At 40.0% G+C, this 16,875-nt stretch overlaps 1 protein-coding gene across 5 annotated transcripts in view; it reads right to left on the bottom strand.

Moving 5' to 3' along the window:
- Positions 1-351: 351 nt before the first annotated feature.
- The window catches only part of LOC109420233 (uncharacterized), a 34,502-nt gene continuing 17,978 nt past the window's right edge, over positions 352-16,875 (bottom strand). The window contains exons 2-5 of one of the 5 annotated variants that reach the window (XM_062853768.1): positions 1,132-1,256; positions 990-1,069; positions 773-926; positions 352-689 (exon numbers count right to left, since the gene is read on the bottom strand). In XM_062853768.1, coding sequence (XP_062709752.1) covers positions 580-689; positions 773-926; positions 990-1,069; positions 1,132-1,240 — 453 coding nt within the window. In that variant the 5' untranslated portion in view covers positions 1,241-1,256 and the 3' untranslated portion in view covers positions 352-579. Of the gene's footprint in view, positions 690-772; positions 927-989; positions 1,070-1,131; positions 1,273-1,338; positions 1,514-1,572; positions 1,721-1,780; positions 1,858-1,926; positions 2,066-10,064; positions 10,244-10,306; positions 10,455-10,523; positions 10,610-10,685; positions 10,900-16,875 lie in introns of those variants that run through there. The other 4 variants (XM_029869939.2, XM_029869938.2, XM_029869940.2 and 1 more) reach the window with 4 other exon arrangements.

The raw sequence follows: 16,875 nt of genomic DNA, 5'->3' as shown, positions 1-16,875 counted from the left end.
CAAATTTTTTTGCTGGATTAGTGAAATAATCATGAACATCTTGTTATCTAAGCAAATACAGCTCAGAATCTGAGTAGGAAAATTTAAAGGTGCGCTAGTGAAATATTTCTTCAGAAAGCGCCATCATGGTGTCGAAACAAGCTTTTGAGTGGGAAAGTCACCGTCGATGTCGCTACTGAGCTTGTTTTTTCTTTACACAAGTTTTTCAAGCAATTTTGTTCGAGCATGTTCGTCTGTTCTCTGTGCCATATCCTTCTACATCTGGTTACATTCGTATTGTTTGAGATAAGTTATACTTACCTTGGACTGGTAGGCTGTGATGTATCAAAACGATCTTTCAAATAAGTGCAATTGTATCACAAAATATAGCTTTTATTATGCGAAGGCAGCTGCGTTAAGGCATACGTTGACACGTGGTAAGCACACATACATTAATTGTTAAAGCTTTCGGTTTCATTTGTCATGCATCCATCAATCTACCTACATGCTAGCACTAGGGTCATACATATAAATATAATCTCCGGTGTTTAAATGCTGTGCGTTGATCAGTTGATCGATACCCAATCAGGAGGGCTAACTTCAACTGGTCCATTCAGTCATCTCGACGGCCCTCATTCGGGATCCTAGCAGCTCCTCCATTACGGCTCGGTGTCCTCCAATGGTCACAAAGAGCTCGATCATCGAAAGGACTGTGTGATTTCAAAGGGTGAAAAGAGTGGAAGTTTTTTATCAGTTAGATCTTGAAAACATGATTGAGAATGGCTTGTATTACCAAACAGCGAAAGAACGATGAAAATCATAATGTATAGGTGAAACTGGCCACCGTTGAGGAAACACTGCACGATGAAACCAATTGCCAGAACAGCTATCAACGCCATCTGAGCATAGGTGAAGTACTTGAACAGACTTATCATTGATGGTCGCCTCTGTTTGAAAAGAAAAGAACAAAATCCATAACACTGTCATCAGCGTTCCCCACCGTATCTTACCAGTCCAGTTCCAATCATCCAAAACAGGGTGAAAACGATGTTCAAGCCACATGGTGTTATGATCGATATCGCTGCGATCCCTAAATCGGAATGAAACAAATCGTATGAGCGGTTTTTGTACAAAGGGGCTAACTTCACTCACAGTCGGTAACGATGGGAACAGCCCCCTGACTAAGCACTATCAGTACCAAAAAGATGTGAATGCAACCGAAGATATAGGTGAGGATTTTGTAGTTCCTGTTGGAGAACATGGTGCATCCGGGTCATCTGCTGGAAAGATGTTCTGTAAGGTTAGATAGACAGGAGTTTGGAAATAGAGTTCTTCAAAGCACAATAAAACAAGAATGAGAAAGGTGGTAAAAATTGTTTTTATAAATAAAATCAGTTCGATGTTATATAAAACTATCAATGGCACATCTAAACTAAACGCTGGAAAATAACTGCTCCCTCTTCGAACGGCGGAGGCTCGCTTAGCACAGCTTGTAAACCTCCGGATGCTATCAGGGCCTCTATGCCAAAAAGTGCTGTAAGATGGAACCTATTCAGTGATACTTCAATAGCAAAAAACATTTCGTTTGCATACCGATCAACATGAGAGTGGCATTGATAGCCACACGCATATCTTCACGACCGTGGACGACCAATCGAAAGAAGTACACGGCGATCATCAATAAGAATGCCATCTGGGCAAACATAAAGATTCGAAACAATCGGATGAAGGATGGCATTCGCTGGAACGAGTGGAAATTCGTTTGTCAAAAGGGCTAACTTTGACTACTTCAACTGCTCACCTTTGCAACGCCAAAAATAAGGATGACTGCCAGGCAGAGATTCCCCAGGCAAGGGGGAAACAGGATATCAGCTATGGCTATGAGGGGAAGTATTGCGATCAATCAAAAGTAAATGGAAAACGGAAAGGGCTAACGTCACCACCTACCTCTCGATGGAACTGGAAGGACAACATGGATCACCACTTGTATGACCAGTAGAATGTTCAGTACTGCGGTCAGATAGCACAGGACCTTGTAAAGTTTGTAGGTAATCATGGCGGTATTGGCAGGTACACGGGATCAGATCTGGAAGAAGCCATCAAGGAAAGCATTGTTTAGGATTTGGTGTTTGAAAATTGGGTTGAAGGAAGTTTGTTTTTAAATTCTACTTTATTTGTTCAAGTGGTGTGAAAGTATTATTGAAACAATGTGGAACGCATGTTTTGAGAAAATATGATAAGAAGCTATCTCAACTGCTTCCAATAGAGCAGTGAATTCGTTTGTAACTGCCGACATAATAACAAATCTGACTTGAGTTCTTCATAAGCTACGGTCAGACCGAGCTCTTCAGATATGACCTGATTTTGGCTGCTTTTGAACAAGAAAAATAAATGTGTTTTCCACACGGTACTATCATCATTAAACATCCAGGTATTTTCTGGGAACTCCTCATGAGATTTGTCCGCATATTCCTTCAGAGGTCCCACCAAAGGTTTCTCCTAAAGTTCCTCCAGAATTCCCCGGATATTACTCCAGGGATTCCTTGGAAACTTCTTCACACCTTTTTCAAGGTAATTCTACTGAAATTCCTCTGAAAATTCTTAAAGGCATGAGAATTTCCTCAGGGACTCTTTCAATCTGAAAGTTCATACAGGGATTCCTCCAAGAGCAATTCTTGGAGAATTCCTGGAGGAATTCTAGGAGAATTCCTGGAGAAATTCTAGGAGAATTCCTGGAGGAATTCTAGGAAAATTTCTGGAGGAATTCTTGGAAAATTCCTGGATGAATTCTTGGAGAATTCCTGGATGAATTCTTGACGAATTCTTAAAGAATTCCTGGATGAATTCTTGGAGAATTCCTGGAGGAATTCTTGGAAAATTCCTGGATGAATTCTTGGAGAATTCCTGGATGAATTCTTGAATAATTCCTGAATGAATTCTTGAAGAATTCCTGGATGAATGTCCTGAATTTCTGGAGGAATTCTTGGAGAATTTCTGGAGGAATTCTTTAAGAATTTCAGGAGGAATTCTTGGAGAATTTCTGGAGGAATTCTTGGAGAATTTCTGGAGGAATTCTTGGTTAATTTCTGGAGTAATTCTTGGAGAATATCTGGAAGAATTCAAGGAGAATTTCTGGAGGAATTCTTGGAGAATTTCTAGAAGAATTCTAGGAGAATTTATGGAGGAATTCTTGGAGAAATTCTTGAGGAATTCTTGGAGAATTTCTGGAGGAATTCTTGGAGAATTTCTGGAGGAACTCTTGGAGGATTCCTGGAGGAATTCTAGGAGAATTCCTGGAGGAATTCTAGGAGAATTACTGGAGGAATTCTAGGAGAATTCCTGGAGGAATTCTTGGAAAATTCCTGGATGAATTCTTGGAGAATTCCTGGAGGAATTTTTGAAGAATTCCTGGAGGAATTCCTGGAGATATTCTGGAGAAATTCTAGGAGAATTCCTGGAGGAATTCTAGGAGAATTATTGGAGGAATTCTAGAAGAATTCCTGGAGGAATTCTAAGTGGATTTCTGGAGGGATTCTTGGAGAATTCCTGGAGGAATTCTAGGAGACTTCCTTGAGCATTTTTTTAAGAATTCCTGGAGGAATTTATGGGGAATTCCTGAAGGAATTCTTGGAGAATTCCTGGAGGAATTCTAGGAGAATTACTGTAGTAATTCCTGGAGAATTCCTGGAGGAATTCTAGGAGAATTCCTGGAGGAATTCTTGGACAATTCCTGGAGTAATTCCTGGAGATCTCCTGGAGGAATTCTTGGAAAATTCTTGGAGGAATTCTTTGACAATTCCTGGAGGAATTCTTGGACAATTCCTGGAGGAATTCTTGGACAATTCCTGGAGGAATTCTTGGACAATTCCTGGAGGAATTCTTGGACAATTCCTCGAGGAATTCTTGGACAATCCCTGGAAGAATTCTTGGAGAATTCCTGTGGGAATTCTTGGACAATTCCTGGAGGAATTCCAGGACATTTCCTGGAGGAATTCTTTTACAATTCCTGGAGGAATTCTTGGAGAATTTTTGTAGGAATTCTTGGAGAATTTTTGGAGGAATTCTTGGAGAATTTTTGGAGGAATTCTTGAAGATTTTTTGATGGAATTCTTGGAGAATTTCTGGAGAAATTTTTGGAAAATTTTTTGAGGAATTCTTGGAAAATTTCTGGAGGAATCCTTGGAGAATTTCTGGAGGAATTCTTAGAGAATTCCTATAGGAATTCTTAGAGAATTCCTGTAGGAATTCTTGGACAATTCCTGGAGGAATTCCAGGACATTTCCTGGAGGAATTCTTGGACAATTCCTGGAGGAATTCTTGGACAATTCCTGGAGGAATTCTTGGAGAATTCCTGGAGGAATTCTTGGAAAATTTCTGGAATAATTCTTGGAGAATTCCTGGAGAAATTCTTGGAGAATTTCTGGAGAAATTCTTGGAGAATTTCTGGAGGAATTCTTGGAGAATTTCTGGAGGAGTTCTTGGAGAATTTCTGGAGGAATTCTTGGAGAATTTCTGGAGGAATTCTTGGAGAATTCCTGGAGGAATTCTAGGAGAATTGCTGGAGAAATTCTTGGAGAATTTTTGGAAGAATTCTTGGAGAATTTCTGGAGGAATTTTTGGAGAATTTCTGGAGGAATTCTTTGAGAATTTCTGGAGGAATTCTTGGAGAATTTCTGAAGGAATTCTTGGAGAATTTCTGGAGGAATTTTTGGAGAATTTCTGGAGAAAATCTTGGAAAATTTCTGGAGGAACTCTTGGAAAATTTCTGGAGGAAGTTTAGAAGAATTCCTGGAGGAATTCTTGGAGTATTCCTGGAGGAATTCTTGGAGAATTCCTGGAGGAATTCTTGCAGAATTCCTGGAGGAATTCTTGGAGAATTCCTGGAGGAATTCTTGGAGAATTCCTGGAGGAATTCTTGGAGAATTCCTGGAGGAATTCTTGGACAATTCCTGGAGGAATTCTCGGAGCATTTTTGAAGGAATTCTTGGAGAATTTTTGGAGGAATGCTTGGAGATTTTTTGATGGAATTTTCGGAGAATTTCTGGAGAAATTTTTCGGTAATTTTTTTGAGGAATTCTTGGAGAATTTCTGGAGGAATCTTTGGAGAATTTCTGGAGGAATTCTTGGAGAGTTTCTGGAGGAATTCTTGGTTAATTTCTAGAGGAATTCTTGGAGAATTTTTGGAGGAATTCTTGGATAATTGCTGGAGGAATTCTTGGGGAATTTCTGGAGGAATTCTTGGATAATTTCTGAAGAAATTCTTGAAGAATTTCTGGAGGAATTCTTGGTGAATTTCCGGAGAAATTCTTGGAGAATTTCTGGATGAATTTTTGGAGAATTTCTGGAGGAATTCTTGGGGAATTTCTGGAGGAATTCTTGGAGAATTGCTGGAGGATTTCTTGGAGAATTCCTGGAGGAATTCTTGGAGAATTTCTGGAGGAATTTTTGGAGAATTTGTGGAAGAATTCTTGGAGAATTTCTGGAGGAATTCTTGGAAAATTCCTGGAGGAATTCTGGGAGAATTCCTGGATGAATTCTTGGAGAATTCCTGGATGAATTCTTGGAGAATTCCTGGATGAATTCTTGGAGAATTCCTGGAGGAATTCTTGGAGAATTCCTGGATGAATTCTTGGAGAATTCCTGGATGAATTCTTGGAGAATTCCTGGATGAATTCTTGAAGAATTTCTAGATGAGTTCTTGGAGAATTCCTGGAGGAATTCCTGGAGAATATCTGGAGGAATTTTTGAAGAATTCCTGGAGGAATTCTAGGAGAATTCCTGGAGGAATTCTAGGAGAATTCCTGGAGGAATTCTAGGAGAATTCCTGGAGGAATTCTAGGAGAATTCCTGGAGGAATTCTAGGAGAATTCCTGGAGGAATTCTAGGAGGCTTTCTGGAGGAATTCTTGGAGAATTTCTGGAGGAGTTCTTGGAGAATTTCTGGAGGAATTCTTGGAGAATTTCTGAAGGAATTCTTGGAAAATTTCTGAAGGAATTCTTGGAAAATTTCCGGAGGAATTCTAGAAGAATTCCTGGAGGAATTCTAGAAGAATTCCTGGAGGAATTCTAGGAGAATTGCTGGAGAAATTCTTGGAGAATTTCTGGAGAAATTCTTGGAAAATTTTTGGAAGAATTCTTGGAGAATTTCTGGAGGAATTTTTTGGAGAATTTCTGGAGGAATTCTTTGAGAATTTCTGGAGGAATTCTTGGAGAATTTCTGGAGGAATTCTTGGAGAATTTCTGGAGGAATTCTTGGAGAATTTCTGGAGGAATTTTTGGAGAATTTCTGGAGAAATTCTTGGAAAATTTCTGGAGGAACTCTTGGAAAATTTCTGGAGAAACTTTAGAAGAATTCCTGGAGGAATTCTTGGAGAATTCCTGGAGGAATTCTAGAAGAATTCCTGGAGGAATTCTTGGAGAATTCCTGGAGGAATTCTTGGAGAATTCCTGGAGGAATTCTTGGAGAATTCCTGGAGGAATTCTTGGAGAATTTCTGAAGGAATTCTTGGAAAATTTCTGAAGGAATTCTTGGAAAATTTCCGGAGGAATTCTAGAAGAATTCCTGGAGGAATTCTAGGAGAATTTCTGGAGGAATTCTTGGAGAATTCCTGGAGGAGTTCTTGGAGAATTTCTGGAGGAATTCTTGGAGAATTTCTGAAGGAATTCTTGGAAAATTTCTGAAGGAATTCTTGGAAAATTTCCGGAGGAATTCTAGAAGAATTCCTGGAGGAATTCTAGGAGAATTTCTGGAGGAATTCTTGGAGAATTCCTGGAGGAATTCTTGGAGAATTTCTGGAGGAATTCTTGGAGAATTTCTGGAGGAATTTTTGGAGAATTTCTGGAGAAATTCTTGGAAAATTTCTGGAGGAACTCTTGGAAAATTTCTGGAGGAACTTTAGAAGAATTCCTGGAGGAATTCTTGGAGAATTCCTGGAGGAATTCTAGAAGAATTCCTGGAGGAATTCTTGGAGAATTCCTGGAGGAATTCTTGGAGAATTCCTGGAGGAATTCTTGGAGAATTCCTGGAGGAATTCTTGGAGAATTCCTGGAGGAATTCTTGAACAATTCCTGGAGGAATTCTTGGAGCATTTTTGTAGGAATTCTTGGAGAATTTTTGGAGGAATGCTTGGAGATTTTTTGATGGAATTTTCGGAGAATTTCTGGAGAAATTTTTCGGTAATTTTTTTGAGGAATTCTTGGAGAATTTCTGGAGGAATCTTTGGAGAATTTCTGGAGGAATTCTTGGAGAGTTTCTGGAGGAATTCTTGGTTAATTTCTAGAGGAATTCTTGGAGAATTTTTGGAGGAATTCTTGGATAATTGCTGGAGGAATTCTTGGGGAATTTCTGGAGGAATTCTTGGATAATTTCTGAAGAAATTCTTGGAGAATTTCTGGAGGAATTCTTGGTGAATTTCCGGAGAAATTCTTGGAGAATTTCTGGAGGAATTTTTGGAGAATTTCTGGAGGAATTCTTGGAGAATTTCTGGAGGAATTCTTGGAGAATTGCTGGAGGATTTCTTGGAGAATTCCTGGAGGAATTCTTGGAGAATTTCTGGAGGAATTCTTGGAGAATTTGTGGAAGAATTCTTGGAGAATTTCTGGAGGAATTCTTGGAAAATTCCTGGAGGAATTCTGGGAGAATTCCTGGAGGAATTGTAGGAGAATTCCTGGAGGAATTCTAGGAGAATTCCTGGAGGAATTCTAGGAGAATTCCTGGAGGAATTCTTGGAGAATTCCTGGAGGAATTCTTGGAGAATTCCTGGATGAATTCTTGGAGAATTCCTGGATAAATTCTTGAAGAATTCCTGGATGAATTCTTGGAGAATTCCTGGATGAATTCTTGGAGAATTCCTGGATGAATTCTTGAAGAATTTCTAGATGAATTCTTGCAGAATTCCTGGAGGAATTCCTGGAGAATATCTGGAGGAATTTTTGAAGAATTCCTGGAGGAATTCTAGGAGAATTCCTGGAGGAATTCTAGGAGAATTCCTGGAGGAATTCTAGGAGAATTCCTGGAGGAATTCTAGGAGAATTCCTGGAGGAATTCTAGGAGAATTCCTGGAGGAATTCTAGGAGAATTTCTGGAGGAATTCTAGGAGAATTCCTGGAGGAATTCTAGGAGAATTCCTGGAGGAATTCTAGGAGAATTTTTGGAGGAATTCTAGGAGGCTTTCTGGAGGAATTCTTGGAGAATTTCTGGAGGAGTTCTTGGAGAATTTCTGGAGGAATTCTTGGAGAATTTCTGAAGGAATTCTTGGAAAATTTCTGAAGGAATTCTTGGAAAATTTCCGGAGGAATTCTAGAAGAATTCCTGGAGGAATTCTAGGAGAATTTCTGGAGGAATTCTTGGAGAATTCCTGGAGGAATTCTAGGAGAATTCCTGGAGGAGTTCTTGGAGAATTCCTGGAGGAATTCTTGGAGAATTCCTGGAGGAATTCTTGAACAATTCCTGGATGAATTCTTGGAGCATTTTTGTAGGAATTCTTGGAGAATTTTTGGAGGAATGCTGGGAGATTTTTTGATGGAATTTTCGGAGAATTTCTGGAGAAATTTTTCGGTACTTTTTTTGAGGAATTTTTGGAGAATTTCTGGAGGAATCTTTGGAGAATTTCTGGAGGAATTCTTGGAGAGTTTCTGGAGGAATTCTTGGTTAATTTCTAGAGGAATTCTTGGAGAATTTTTGGAGGAATTCTTGGATAATTGCTGGAGGAATTCTTGGGGAATTTCTGGAGGAATTCTTGGATAATTTCTGGAGAAATTCTTGGAGAATTCCTGAAGGAATTCTTGGTGAATTTCCGGAGAAATTCTTGGAGAATTTCTGGAGGAATTTTTGGAGAATTTCTGGAGGAATTCTTGGTAATTTCTGGAGGAATTCTTGGAGAATTGCTGGAGGATTTCTTGGAGAATTCCTAGAGGAATTCTTGGAGAATTTCTGGAGGAATTCTTGGAGAATTTGTGGAAGAATTCTTGGAGAATTTCTGGAGGAATTCTTGGAAAAATCCTGGAGGAATTCTGGGAGAATTCCTGGAGGAATTGTAGGAGAATTCCTGGAGGAATTCTAGGAGAATTCCTGGAGGAATTCTAGGAGAATTCCTGGAGGAATTCTAGGAGAATTCCTGGAGGAATTCTTGGAGAATTCCTGGAGGAATTCTTGGAGAATTCCTGGATGAATTCTTGGAGAATTCCTGGATGAATTCTTGGAGAATTCCTGGATGAATTCTTGGAGAATTCCTGGATGAATTCTTGGAGAATTCCTGGATGAATTCTTGGAGAATTCCTGGATGAATTCTTGGAGAATTCCTGGATGAATTCTTGAAGAATTTCTGGATGAATTCTTGGAGAATTCCTGGAGGAATTCCTGGAGAATTTCTGGAGGAATTTTTGAAGAATTCCTGGAGGAATTCTAGGAGAATTCCTGGAGGAATTCTAGGAGAATTCCTGGAAGAATTCTAGGAGAATTCCTGGAGGAATTCTAGGAGAATTCCTGGAGGAATTCTAGGAGAATTCCTGGAGGAATTCTAGGAGAATTCCTGGAGGAATTCTAGGAGGCTTTCTGGAGGAATTCTCTAGGAGAATTCCATGAGCAATTTTTGAAGAATTCCTGCAGGAATTCATGGGGATTTCCTGGAGGAATTCCTGGAGGAATTCCTGGAGAATTCCGGGAGGAATTCTTGTAGAATCCCGGGAGGAATTCTTGGAGAATTTCGGGAGGAATTCTTCGAAAATTTCGGGAGGAGATTTCCTCAGTTATCTCGGGGTTTTCTACAGAGATTTCGCCAGGAATATGTACGGGGATTTCTCTAGGTATTCTTGCAAGGATTCCTTTTGGAACAACCTCAGTGATTTACTGAGGGAATTACTACAGGATTCCTGCCGGAATTCCTCCGGGGATACCTACAAGGATTTCTCCAGGAATTCCCCCAAAATTTTTCCGGGGAGTTCCTAAAGGGATTTTTCCGAGAATTCCTCCAGGGATTCCTTCGGGAATTCCTTTAGAGATTTACCCGGGAAGTCAAGAAAATTCCTATTATCGGTGTCAGGTCAAATGGATTTCTGTTCATTAGAATAGCAACATTAAAATGGCGATAAACTTGATAACTGGAAGTTTTATTCAGGCAATTCGAGATTCTAAGGCACATCCTTTACAGTCTACTGGGATTTTTAGATTTAGGCAATTCTAGGGCAGTCCGTTTCTTCCAACAGCATCTCCTCCAGTAAAAGCTTATGATAATCTCCAGCGATCCAAGCTTCGGCACCGAACAGGGCTGAAAATTTTAGGAAAAGTTATTCTGAAGCAGTTTTTCATAATGCACCCGGTCAAATGTTACCAATAGAAATCACCAACACGAAGAGCATGATCGTATGGCTGCCTCGATGTTCCAGCACGATCGAGTAGGAAAAGATGGCCAAAAAACATATGACAACCACCTGTGCCAAGATGAACAGTCTGAACACTCGGATGTAGGTTGGACGACGCTAAATACGAAACTGTAGATTAGAACACTGGATCCAAAAAACGTCCACCAAATTCCCCCGATGCCCTACCTTGTACACGCCAATGATCAACATAACGGCCAGGCAAACGTTGGCGATCGCTGGTCCAATGATAATCAATCCCATTGCCATTTTGGCTGCAAGCGGAGAACAATCAATATCAAACCACGAACGAAAGCACACAAACACATTGCACACGGCAGAAAAACTTACAAGCTTCCGCATCGGTTACACCCTGAAACCTTTCCCCGCCGGACACGTCCAGGGCATCGAACCAAACCGAGCTGAAGTCGGCGAGCATGTCCATCGCTAGGAAGATGTTCAGCGCTGCGAAAAAGTAGCACAACGTTTTGTGGACCTCGCTGGCACAGGACCCGAACTGGGTCATGTGGTGTCGGAACATGACTTCGGCGGGGCTATGGAAGATCTGTGCGGTTGAATGCAGAGAGGGAGAAAAAGATGGCATATTGAAGAGTCAGAGACTGTTTCAACGAGGAATAGGAAATGAAGTCGACAGGCAATTGGTAAAGGTTGATCTGTGATTGAGCTTTCATGGAATAGCTACATGGATAAGCGTTTGCAAGCCGAGGGACACCAATCTATTTTAAGAACAACGGGATCGAAATAAAAACTGAAGAAAAAAAACCGAAACGTTGAAACGTTAATACCTTCAACCCTCAGGTGATCGCGCTGTTATGTTTTCTACAATGTGTTGACAAAATCTCGCTTTTTGAACTCAGCATTAGCATGGTGCTGGCGGTGGTGGTCAACCGCGCGAGTGCAGGAAGGTTAATCAGAGTATTCTGCAAAATCAGTCAGTCATTATGAAGCAACATTTTATGTTCTTTGATTCTCGTATTTCTTCGAATTAATTCAAACTTTCGGGAAGAGGCGCGAATACTGGTAAAGACACATTCTACCGTGACGTTACTACGTTTTGACGCCTTTTCTGTCAGATTTTCCACTATAAATAAAACATTATCTATTTAGCAAAACATAACATCGATTTAAATCATGTTTCATATTTCTTCAAGTGTTTTCCCTAAAATTATTCTATAAACCCATACAGGGATTTTTTGGAAGAATAAATGAAAAAGAAAGTCAAGGAATAATTCTTAAATTAAGGATTTTTTCCACACTTAAAAAATCACACATATTTCTAATCAATTACGAAATATTTTTGAGAGAATTAATCAAAATAATCCAGAAATTTCTTTAAGTATCCATTAACAACCCTTAACACAGAGATGCAGCTTTCCAGAAGTCTCTTTAAAAACCCTGCAAAGAGCTTCTTATCCGAGCAGAAGAAAATATCAACAGCATAATAAAATATGTTATTTTGGCCTAATAACTGTATAATGGAATCAGTAATTTTTATGTTATTAGCATGACATATTATGTTATTAACTTGTCGTTTGCCGCTTATGACGGCAAAATAACAAATAAGGTACACCGGGGCAAGTTGAAACGGGTGGGGCAAGATGAAACAGCGGGTTAACATGATGTTATCTGATGATGATAAACAGCTTGAATGCCATAACACATAGTTTTTGATTCAAACAATCTTTTGACGAAAGAAAAAAATAGAAATTGTATTGAAATCCGTTCCAAAACTTCGTGTTTCATCTTGCCCCACCCGTTTCAACTTGCCCCGGTGTACCTTACCATAACAAAAAAATGTTCCGAGAAGAGTAATTCAATAACATGTTTTGTTAGTTCAATTACAACTTAATAACAGGAAATTTGTGAACTTGTTACTGTTGTGTTATTCTTCATCACATATTTTTACATTCTCTATAGCAGAATAATCACTAAACATGTTCTACAACATAATATATTATTGAAACGTTATCTTGTGGATGTATCCCAAAAACTTGAATATAACAAAATAATATTGCCCAACAAAACATGTTATTAAAAAGATATATTTTGATAAGTTAACAATAATAAATTGTGATATAAAAACAGGCTATGTGATTCTGTTGTTATCAATATGGTATTCTCCGCTGCTCGGGTAAGATTGTTTTCTGAAGAATTTATCTAAAAACGACTCCATCCGAAAGATATCACGAACTCCATGTGGGATTTTCTTAGGGAGCGTCCATAAATGACGTAGCCTTTTAAGGGGGATGGGGAATCTGGGATTGTGTGACCAGCCATGTATTAGGTATGGGAAAATAAGCTACGAGGGGGGAGGGTAGTTAACAATCAACTAAAAAATACTACATCATTTATAGACGCTCCTTGGAGATAGATAACTCCAGAAATATATCAACAATGATTGTTGCCTTCTACCCTGTCAGCGGACCCTTCCTCAAGTATGATAATTATTGGGTATCGAGCCAAGAAAGGTTTACTCGGTTTGTGTAAGGGATTAGTTTAAATGAAAATGTTAGCTGCAGTGACAGAACTGCCTTACGAAATTGTTAGATTATTGTCAAGCTAATTTTTACAAGGATTGTTTAGTAGATTCACATGCCATTGCAGGTGAAGAATCAGTTCTCTTAAAGTAAAGGATTACCTCCACCAGCGTGTCACTTTTGCTAGTGGCGACCCACGCATCGGGCATGAAGTGACTGCGCTAACCGGCAGATGTCGCCACCCACATACGCGCAGATATTTAAGGCAGCGTTACCGGACGACGGCAAGCTCGATGTGGCCCCTCTAGAGAACACTAAAAGCAGCCATCAACGACGCAGCCGAGAACACCATCGGATATGTGGATAGGAGTCGACGGAACGATTGGTTCAATGAGGAGTGTAGAGCCATTTTGGAGGAGAAGAACGCAGCACGGGCGGTAATGCTACAGCAAGGTACCCGGCAGAACGTGAAACGTTACAAACAGAAGCGGAAGCAGCAGTTTCGCTTCTTTAAAAAAAAAAAAAGCGCCGCCTGAAAGAAGCGGAGTGCGAGGAAATGGAATTGCTGTGTCGTTCCTTTGAAACACGGAAGCTCTACGACATCGCTTCCCAACCTTGGCTCTCGCGACCCCCCCCCCCCCCCCCCCCCACCCCCCGTCTGTTGTCACCATGCTTTTATTCAAAACAATCACAGTGTGCCTGCAAGCATTTGGGGGATCGTGAAACGAAGGTTGCGAAACCATGCTCTACGAGAAGTCGCGAGCCGAAATATGCAGGGACAAGGAGGGAGGCCTCTTGACGGACGGACGTGAGGTGATCGAAAAGTGGTAGCAGCACTTCGACGAGCACCTGAATGGCGTGGAGGACGTAGGCACGGGAGACCACGACAACGGAGGGAATGATTACGCCAATACAGCAGAGGACGGAAGTCATCCAAAGCAACACACATGATTACAAAACAGTCACGGCAGCGCATGTAAGGGTTGCACAGAAGTCACTGTGACTTACTGCGCAACCCTTACATGCGCTGCCGTGACTGTTTTGTAGCCATGTGTGTTGCTTGGGATGATCTGGGAAACCAAACAGCTACCGGAGGAGTGGAAGCAAGGGGTAATCTGCCCCATTCACAAGAAAGGCGATCATTTCGATTGTGACAATTTCTGAGAAATCACTATTTTGAATGCTGACTACAAAGTGCTATCCCAGATCATCTTCCGTCGTCTGTCACCTAAAACGAATTCGATCGTGGGAAGTTATCAAGCCGACTTAATCGACGTCCGGTCGGCAACGGACCAGATAAAAACCGTACGGCAAATCCTCCAGAAATGTCGTCCCAACGCATCACCTGTTCATGGACTTCAAAGCGGCATACGACAGTATCAACCGCATAGAGTTATGGACATTGACCATTGGACAATCATGAAACGGCGTTCTCGGGAAGCTCATTAGACGGATCAAAGCAACGATGGACGGTGTAAAAAAATGCGTAAGATTTTCGGGAGATTCGTCTAGTTCATTCGAATCTCGCTGGGACTATGGAAAGGTCACATAACATAAGTGAAACTCTGGCTCAAAAAGTTGATGCTTTTCCGAGTTCGTACGCTGGTATACAGGGCATTAAAATTTCAAATGCGTTATAACATTATTGCCATACCATTTTTTAGCATGTATACCATTTCTCATGGCTGTGACGTAAAACCTCGTAGATCTCGTAAAACCTCGTAAAACCTCGTAGATCTATACTGGCAGCACGTGGAGATCTAAAATAGGACATAAATTGTGATGAAACTTTGTAAACTCAAGTCAATAACAAGTTTTCATAAGCATTTCAATTGCTAATATAGAGCAGTTTAGCAGTCGAACTGATATCATACGGCAGTAAGCCGGTCAAAAGCGGATATAAAACAGAAATAAGGCTTATTCAAATGCTTATTGGTTACCTGGGCAGGTTCAACAGCCAGGGCACTATACAGGCATACCTCGATAGTACGTACACCATCGCTTCGTTTAGTGTACGTACTATCGAAACGTACGTACTATCGAATCACAATTTTTTATTTCAAATTTCATTTTTAAATCAAAGAATGTTATTTCTAGAACGTCAGGATTGCCAAACAATTACATGTGGCCTAAGGGTCCGTTTATTAATTACGTAATTTTGCTAGTTTAGGATGCTATCTTTATTGGAAAAATCTTCTTGTGCTCTGGGAATGCTTCGTAGAGGCATCTCGTCTCTGGGAACTTAGATTGATTTTATTTGAGTTATCTTTTAGAACCATCCAAACTGGTCTAGATATAATTGAATCGATCTAGATCAGTTATATCTTGTTAAAAAGCATTCTAGATGTATTTTCTTCGGCAGCATTTATTGCCGTGATATTTTCAAAATCTTCTGAACGTTGCTCCTTCTAGGACTCCTCCAAGAGTTTAATTTTTTTACGAGAAGGGATTTCAAGAGGTATCCCGGAACTCTTGGAGATATTCAAGGAAAAACTACTTGATGAATCTTAGAAAGAATTCCTGTAGGAATGTCGGAATGAATTTCTGGAGGAATCTTGGAATGAATTCATGGAAAAATCTTGGAACGAAATTCCTGGAAGTATTCTGGAAGAAATTCCTAAAAAAAATCCTGAAAGTCCCGAAAGAATTACAGAAGAAATTCTTGGTGAAGTTTCGGAAGGAATCTCTTAAGAAATCTCCTGGAAAAATCCCTAAGGATTCCCAGAAAGAATTCCTGGAGAAATCTCGGAACCAACACCTAGAGGAATTTCGGAACTGAAAGAAATTTGAAGAAATCTTTAGGGAGCGAGAAAGCGAAACAATTGAATTGGTACAGCCTATATGGCAATGCAAACCGCGGTTGCTAAAGAATTTGTTCAAAGTTTTTGACGTTTTGTGACATTTTTGTTCACGTTTCGGAGATTTCTTCCAGAATTTCTCAAGGAGTTCCTGGAATCCTCCAGGAATTTCATTCGGGATTCCCGAATAGTTTATTTTAGGATGTCTCTGGATTTCTTTTTGGGCTTCCACATGGTATTCCTGGAAATTCTAGCAACTTCACCCAGAATTTCTCTATGAGTTCTTTCAGAAATGGTATCAGAAATTCTTACCGAGATTTTTTCAAAAAATCCTTGCAACAATCAGTAAAGATTTATTCCTGGAATTTCATACGAGATTCTTCTCCAAGTATCTTCTGGGAATTCTTTAGGAATTCCTTCTGAAACCCTTTCAGAAATCCTACAAGATCCCTGACAAGAACTTCATTCAGTGTTCCTCTAAATGCTTCTCCAAGATCACTCCAGGAACTTCTTCCGTTTTTTTTTTCTGGAGCTTCTTCTGATTCAAGTATTCCTTCTGAGATTCATACAATAATTTCACCAGGGATTTTCCGGGATTCCTCAGGTAATTTCTTCTGGGGAATTACTTTTCAAGAACTTCTTCCGGGATTCCTCTTAGAGCTTCTTCTAGGATTTTTTCAGAAACTGATTCAGGGATATCATCGAGAACTCTTTCCAGAAATCATCTAGGGACTTTTTTTTGGTTTCTACCAAGAGCTCCGTCAGGAATTGTTTGTAATGCATATCCTCCTGGAGTTTATTATGAACTTTTTGGAGTATTTTGTTTATGGAATTCCTCATGTAGTTCATGTAGGATTTCCTTGAATAAACACAGGAAAGAGCAACTTAGTTATAGCTCCCTGAAGAATCACATAAATCCTAGAGGGATTCTAGAAAAAGTTTGTGGAGAAACCACGGAAAGAATACCTGGAAGAGTTACAGGAAAAATTATTAAGGTAATCCTAGAAGGAGTAATGCTGATGGAATCAGAACTGATTTCTTCAGAAATCCAGGAATCTCTGGAAGAATCTCGTGGAACTTCCTGGAACAATCCTGGAAAGAGCTTTTGACGGAACACCAGACGGATCCTCTTAAGGAATCTCAGAAAAAAAATCCTGGAAAACCCCAGTGGGAACTTCTGATGGAATCCTAAATAAACTTCTGGAAGAATCTCATTAAGAGTTTTCGATCAAAAAACGATCAATT

This window comes from Aedes albopictus, chromosome 2 (assembly GCF_035046485.1).
Source record: "Aedes albopictus strain Foshan chromosome 2, AalbF5, whole genome shotgun sequence".
NCBI lineage: Eukaryota > Metazoa > Arthropoda > Insecta > Diptera > Culicidae > Aedes > Aedes albopictus.
Note: the sequence above shows the minus strand (reverse complement) of the source record. Positions and strands in the feature narration are given on the sequence as shown.